Source organism: Oryzias melastigma, linkage group LG16 (assembly GCF_002922805.2).
Source record: "Oryzias melastigma strain HK-1 linkage group LG16, ASM292280v2, whole genome shotgun sequence".
Taxonomy (NCBI): Eukaryota; Metazoa; Chordata; class Actinopteri; order Beloniformes; family Adrianichthyidae; genus Oryzias; species Oryzias melastigma.
In genome coordinates, this window is record NC_050527.1 from 13,051,083 (window position 1) to 13,057,796 (window position 6,714).

Consider the following 6,714-nt stretch of genomic DNA (forward strand, 5'->3'; position numbering starts at 1 on the left):
TTTTTTTTTTTTTTTTTTAGCAAAAATATAGCAATCAAGCCTGAACCACATTCTAGTTAAAATTTCTGAGTTATTATTATTATTATTTTTATTTTTTTGGCTGCTCTCCATTAAATATTGTACTGACCTGAGTTATTTTGTGCATTTTTTAGCACTATAACCTAACAATGGGTGTTGCAGTTTTGAGTTATGTATTTTATGAGTTTTTTTTTCCATTACATGTAGCAAAGTACTTACATTTACAACCTCGTCCCACACAAAAATTGCACAACACTAACCTCAGCACGGCAAACTGGTGAAATAAGACAGTATTTTCAATCAAATCTTCACTCACTGTTACAGATCATTTCTTCTAGAAACTCCAATTACAAAAAAGTGACTCACATGATAAGTATCCTTTAGGGAATAATAAAGTTTTTATATTTGAATGACAGGAAATTAAATTTGAATCTTTATTGAAATGGGAGAAAGAGACAGGTATCAACAACAAAGTTTGATGAGAGAAGAAGAAGAAGAAGAAGATGAAGACACTTTGTGCTGAGGCAGTGAGTTCTAATTATGTTTGCAGAACGTCATCATAATATCCTATTGAGCCTAATGAAGGATGCATCCTGTCATCTGGGAGCTAAAGTCCTCCCCCTGTGACTGATAGCAGGCAGACTTTGCCCTAAAAAGGGGGAGCCGCACTGCCGGCGGTTCAGATCACTGGCCGTCAAAGCAGAGGTAGGACGCTACATTCTATACTTTCTACGAAAAAACACACTTTGAAAGCTTCATCCATGTGATTGAGTCCAGTTTTTGTCTAAATGTGTTCAGATGTTCAGGAGGAAAGGCCACACTGTGCCTGATCATAAATGAGTTTTTTAAGCTCCCTCCTGTAACAAAGTTCAGAAGCCGGGGTAGGAAATGAAAGGTGATTTTATCTGGAAGGTGATGAAGTGCTGCCATGAGTGTAGTAGTTGGTACTAATTGGGGACATTACTGGATGGGAATGTTGTCATTCATCAAACTATAGGTGGATTTATGTGCAGTGCGGATGTTTATTTGCAACCGCTCTGCGACTGCAAGTCAGTGCGTTCATGTCACAGAGCATTGATCACTGTAAAGCTTAATACACTCCTTGAATGATTAAATAAAAACTTAAACAGAATCTTTAATTTCCTCCCCATATATATATATACATATGTACAAAGAAGAATCTCTAATTTTATTGTTTGTCCTTTATGGCAACAGCTGAATTTCCTCTGAGATCAATTAACTTCTATCTATTTGGCCATTAAATATACATACAGCTCTATTAAACTGAGGTTTAAGGCAATAATTATGGATGTTAGTCATGGGTGGCTGTGTGTGTGATGCATCATTTTATAATTACCCATTTATTTGTTCCCCACTGACATTGCCCCATTTGCCAGTTTAGCATCGGTGATGAATCCAAGAGCCTGCCTCTGTGCCGTTACGCTGACTGAGTTGGATGTGTGATTTGGTTCTACCTCAGTTCTGTGCAGGAATAAGAAAGAAAGGAACCACTTGTGGTGAGATGGATCACACGAACAACAACAATGGCCCTGAAGAGAGTGACCTTCGCCCACCTCCGTACAGTCCTGCCATGTATCAGGACGGGTTCTACACTGGAACGACTTATCAGGTGGGTAACAACAATCAGACATTTGTGCTAGAACGGCTGCACGTGTTTACAGCTGCACTGACCTTTGATCATCATAAAATCTCATTTACAGTTTGCATGCTTAAATTTACAGACTTCATAGCCAGTCTTAGTTCATATGCATCAAACTAAAGATTATTGCTTGTGTGTCGTAGGTGGGGAAGGGCAACATTTCCGTTGTATCCCCTCCTGGACCCTATGACAACTTGGGCTACACTGAGGACCCCCCACCCCCTGCATATGGAGGCTACAACCAGTACACCCAAGCTCCGCCTCCTTACCCCGAACCCCAAGTCTTCTGTGACTTTAGTGACAAAACAATCCGGAAAGGTAAGAGAATTAACAGAGAATTCAACTGAATGTTGTACACTTTGGAGTGTGACTGCTGTTTTCACCTTATAATAAAGCACAAACCAGGAATCAATGATGTGCAGCATTAACGGCTCAAACTCTTTTAACCCTTTTTTTTTTTTTTTGCTCATTAGGATTCATAAAAAAAGTCTACCTGACGCTGATGACTCAGCTGCTGTTCACTGTGGGGATCATCTGCGCTTTCATTTACTGGTGAGGCCGCGTCACACAGACCTCAGTCGTAGTTTATGAGTTGTCAAAAAGATCCATTACTGCAAGAATGTCTAGGTGGAATAATAAAAGAGAACTCCATCTTAAATTTGAGTAGTTTTACTCTGAATTTTGCATAGTAATATGCAGTCATTTCTTTATTTTTAGAAATTCTCCCATGTGTGCAGTTCTCTGTCCTCCATTAATAGTTAACAAAATTATTTCCCAAAAATACAGTGGCTCTGTTTTAACCCCCTCTTTCACCTCTTTTGATCATCTTACAGGGACAGACTCAATATGTGGGTCCGGCAAAACTGTGCTTTCACCTACTCCATGATGTAAGCCACTAAAACAAAACATTTACACATGTCTACAATAGGGCTGCCACAATGCTAATATTAAAATAGTTGACCACTAATTTAATTGTTGATTAGTCACTTTTTAATTCATTATCATTTTACTTTTTTTTTTTTTTTAATTTGATCTCAAAACTATGGTGTGCGCTTTCTAAAGCCCATCTGCCATTGTCTTTACACACATGCGTAGTAGTGCTAATCTGGGTCAGCAGTGATGTCACTGAAAGTTGTAGGAAGGACATTACTGCTTGTACTTTTAGTATTCATTAATGTTATAGTTTTTTAAATATTGAGCAAAATATACTCCATAGAAAACTAATGAAAAATCACTAAAATCCTTCAAAAACTTGTGAACTTCTGCATATTTTCAGCTAGAGACATAATTCAAACTTTAAAATGTTCGGGGTTTAAGGTTAATTTGGCATTTAGCTTTAAAAACATGCTAGCTGTGTTAAGTTAATTAAGAGATTTTAATATTGTTTATGCAAATTTAGAATTTAACTAATATTTTAGCATTATGCTGGCTGTTTTATCAAAATTTGACTTTTTTTTTATTCTTTGGGCAAATTTAGTTTGGCTAATACTTTAGCATTATGCTAGCTGTTTTATCAAAATTTGACTTTTTTAAGTTATTTGGGCAATTTTGGCGTTTAGCTAATGCTTTAGCATTATGCTAGCTGTATTGGCAAAATTAGAGATTTCTAGTTTTCTGTTTAATTTAGCATTTAGCTAATATTTGGAAAAGCAATCAACGTGAGCATTTTCAGCTATTAACTCTTGAATCTTCAGTGGTCAAGTTCAGCTTACGGCATTCCCACTTGCATTATCGCAGGTAATGCTGTGTATCTAGCTGTCTTAGTTTAAAGCTAACAATGGTTAAGATCTGAGTTTACGAATGATCTGATTAGTCAACTAATCTGAAAAAATATTCAGTGATTATTAGTCAACTATTAAAATAATCGTTTGTGGCAGCCCTGGTCTACTTCCACATATTCAATAAACAAATTTGTATATTTTCCTTTGAGATTTGTATTTTTTGCTATGTATTATTATTATTTTTGCTTCACAGTGGTGTAGGGTGTGCTCTCCTCCTGATCTTGTCCATATTTGGCCAACTTCGCCGCCGAGCGCCCTACAACTATCTCGCCCTGAGCCTCTTTGTGAGTGGAAGCGAGCATCTCATTACACCTGCTCTATTTCCCTGCTTTTGTGTGCAGTACTTATTTTCCCTTTGTCTCCCCCTTTCCCCTCTCTGTCGCAGACAATCACAGAAGGCGTGATGCTTGGATCAGTGACAGTGTAAGTGTTTCCTGGAAAGAGGGGCTGCCTCGGTCGGACTCATTTACACATTGATTATTGCATCCGATCCGTTTCTGATAGCATGTTTGATGGCAGCATGGGAACCAGATAAGATTCTATCATCGACGGTTTACCACATTTTCCACTCTTGCTAGCTGGAGATAAACTTGAAGCATGACTAATCCTTCAAAAGGCAGTTGGACCTTTGCAAATATTAATCATGGCATTCACGTTTTGTATTTAATCTTTCTCTGAGGCAACATGTCTCTTTATCAGGTCAGGGAAGACTATGACTAAAACACAAATTATCATATTTTTGGAGCAAATTGTACAACAGCGGATAAAAAAAAAATGTTCATCCTGGCATGTTTTGAGACAATATTTGAAGATTGTGTTGCAGCATTTATGAAAAACTTCTCACGTTAGGCCTAACATGGATGCATTTCCCGGACACTTATTTGATGCTTTCTGTTTGCAGGTACTACCACGCCGAGGCTGTTATGTGGGCCGTGGGTGCTACAGCGTTTGTTACCTTAGGCATAACTTTGTTTACGTCACAGTCAAAGGTGAGATCAGTCACACGCTCTCAGCTCCTGCTCGCAGGGCTGTCAAAAGGGAAATTTCATGAACTGCAGCAACTTTCTGCAGTTTGTGGTAAAACGATTGTATTTTGAGATGTGTTTCCTGTGCCACCATGTGGAACGTGTTAAGCTGCACTGTTGGCCAGGTTTTTCTCACTCGGCGTCTGCTCAAAGCTCCAGCAGAGGCTTAAATCTGCGATGGGATTGCTGTCCTGGCAAAACTATGACTACTGCTGAGATCAGTGTTTATGTCAGTCAAATTAATTCCTCACGTCCACTGGTGAGAGCAAGTTAAACCTCTTTGAGCTGAGGCGTTTAACACTTTAGCCCGGTTTTCAAAGTCTGTGTCATTGCACTGTGAACCACATAAAATGACAGAAGTGCTACTCAAAGAAGTGCATTTGTGAGATAACTTGAGAAGGTTTGAAAGAGAATTTTTGTTTTTTTGAAGAAAGGTTTAAAGTTCAGGCAAAAAACTGTCTAAGCGTTTAAAGTCCCACTTGAATAATTTTTTGATAAAAACATTCAGAGTGGTCTTTTACTTATGATTATTCTGCCAAAATGTAATAAAATAAAAAGTTGTTTTCTAGGACATAGTTTCTGCAGAGTGGTAGTTCATTATAAAGTGGCCTCTGAGTTTTAGGTGTGACCTATATCACCGAGCAACCCCATATGAGTGGCCGTACAAGACGTTATTTCACATTCATATATACTCACTTTCGCATTCATATATTCTCTTTCGCATACATATATACTCTCTTTCGCATACATATATTATCTTTCACATACATGGAAAATGAAGATGTACATGGATCTAGTCGTCTATAAGTGGATGCATCAGAGCAAGCGCCTCTTGACTCTAGCACTAACAGTGTAAAAAGTGAAACATTGGATCACCTAACAAAATTTGTGTAATTTGTTACATTTAAAATGATTAGTTTTTATCAAATTAAAGTTTTGACTTGATGATTTACTCAACTTAGAAATGTAATTTGATATAAACTAATATTTTTAAATGTAACGAATCATATAACTTTCATAAATTGATCCAAAATTTCATTTTTTTACTGCGTACGTCACTGCTACAGGCTTTTTTCAACTGCATTTTTTTTTAATTATTTGCTGTTGATTCACAATAACGTGAATTAAGAAATACTCCAAAATACAATTTTATCTGAATTTTCTTCATATATTTCCTCAATTGTAAGAAAAATGCCACAAGGAGATGTTAAAAACACCAAAAAACACTATTTAATCAAATCTTGTGAATGAATTGCGTCATCAAAAAAAAAAAAAGTTAAACTTTTCTGGAATTTCTCCTAAATTTTGCACTGAATTTGTTGACTCAAACACCTTCTGCATTTCCACATTCAATTTAAAAAAATATTTTTCCTCATTTTATTATTTTTAATTGGACTGATTGTAGCACAGTTATTCGTATTTTGTCTGATTAAACTAACCTGATCGTTAGAAAAATGACATTCCCCATTACCCTTTACAAAAAAGACTGAATGGTGTTTCTATTTAGGCCCAAATTGTTATGGTTTTGACGGTAATAATATACAGCAATGTGTTATCGAGGATAAGTAATTTCAGCTTCCCAATAGAGACCCACACACTGTTGTATGACTGTGGAAAGTACAGTGTGATTAATGCAATCTAAACTCATTTAGAACATCAATGTGTGTGTCACAGTCGGCTTTGTGCGCTCTACAAGAACAAGTCTGTGTGTTTGTGTGCAACCACTTAGAACCCGCAAAGTCAATAAAACCGCAGTGAAACGCCGCTTCCTCCAGAAACCGTAGACTATTGTGTATCGAGCTGACAGTTTGATTGTGTGCAAACGCAGCACACAAAACACAGCGGCTGTTAATGGCCATCAGCTGGGCAGCCAGATTGTTAGGGTTGCCGTGGCGATGGGACCTGCATCTGTGTCCCTCGGTGACCCTCGGAATATTAGGGAAGCTTGGCTCAGTTTGAGCTTTACCTTGGACCCTTAGATACTTGATATGAAGGACGTGTTATTGTCCTGGGCTATACCAAGGGTTTTAAAGAGCGGTAATGAAATAATTATACATAAAATAAATAAAACATTAATGCAGAATTTAGATATACATTGCAATGAAAACATTTTTGGGGAAATGTTTTCTAAATGTTGAAAATGTGGTAACAAATATTTAAAATTAAGGTTAGAATTCTATTAATAGCCTATGGTTAAAGCAAAAATCTTGTCGATTTTTTTTTTTTTTAT

At 37.0% G+C, this 6,714-nt stretch overlaps 1 protein-coding gene across 1 annotated transcript in view; it reads left to right on the top strand.

Annotated features, from left to right (window-relative positions):
* Positions 1 to 576: 576 nt before the first annotated feature.
* The window catches only part of zgc:110410 (uncharacterized protein LOC553618 homolog), a 9,699-nt gene continuing 3,561 nt past the window's right edge, over positions 577 to 6,714 (top strand). Inside the window, exons 1-8 of the mRNA XM_024267164.2 lie at positions 577 to 723; positions 1,499 to 1,648; positions 1,822 to 1,996; positions 2,152 to 2,230; positions 2,512 to 2,565; positions 3,653 to 3,743; positions 3,845 to 3,882; positions 4,361 to 4,448. Of these exons, the coding sequence (XP_024122932.1) occupies positions 1,541 to 1,648; positions 1,822 to 1,996; positions 2,152 to 2,230; positions 2,512 to 2,565; positions 3,653 to 3,743; positions 3,845 to 3,882; positions 4,361 to 4,448 (633 nt within the window). The 5' untranslated portion in view covers positions 577 to 723; positions 1,499 to 1,540. The remainder of the gene's footprint in view (positions 724 to 1,498; positions 1,649 to 1,821; positions 1,997 to 2,151; positions 2,231 to 2,511; positions 2,566 to 3,652; positions 3,744 to 3,844; positions 3,883 to 4,360; positions 4,449 to 6,714) is intronic.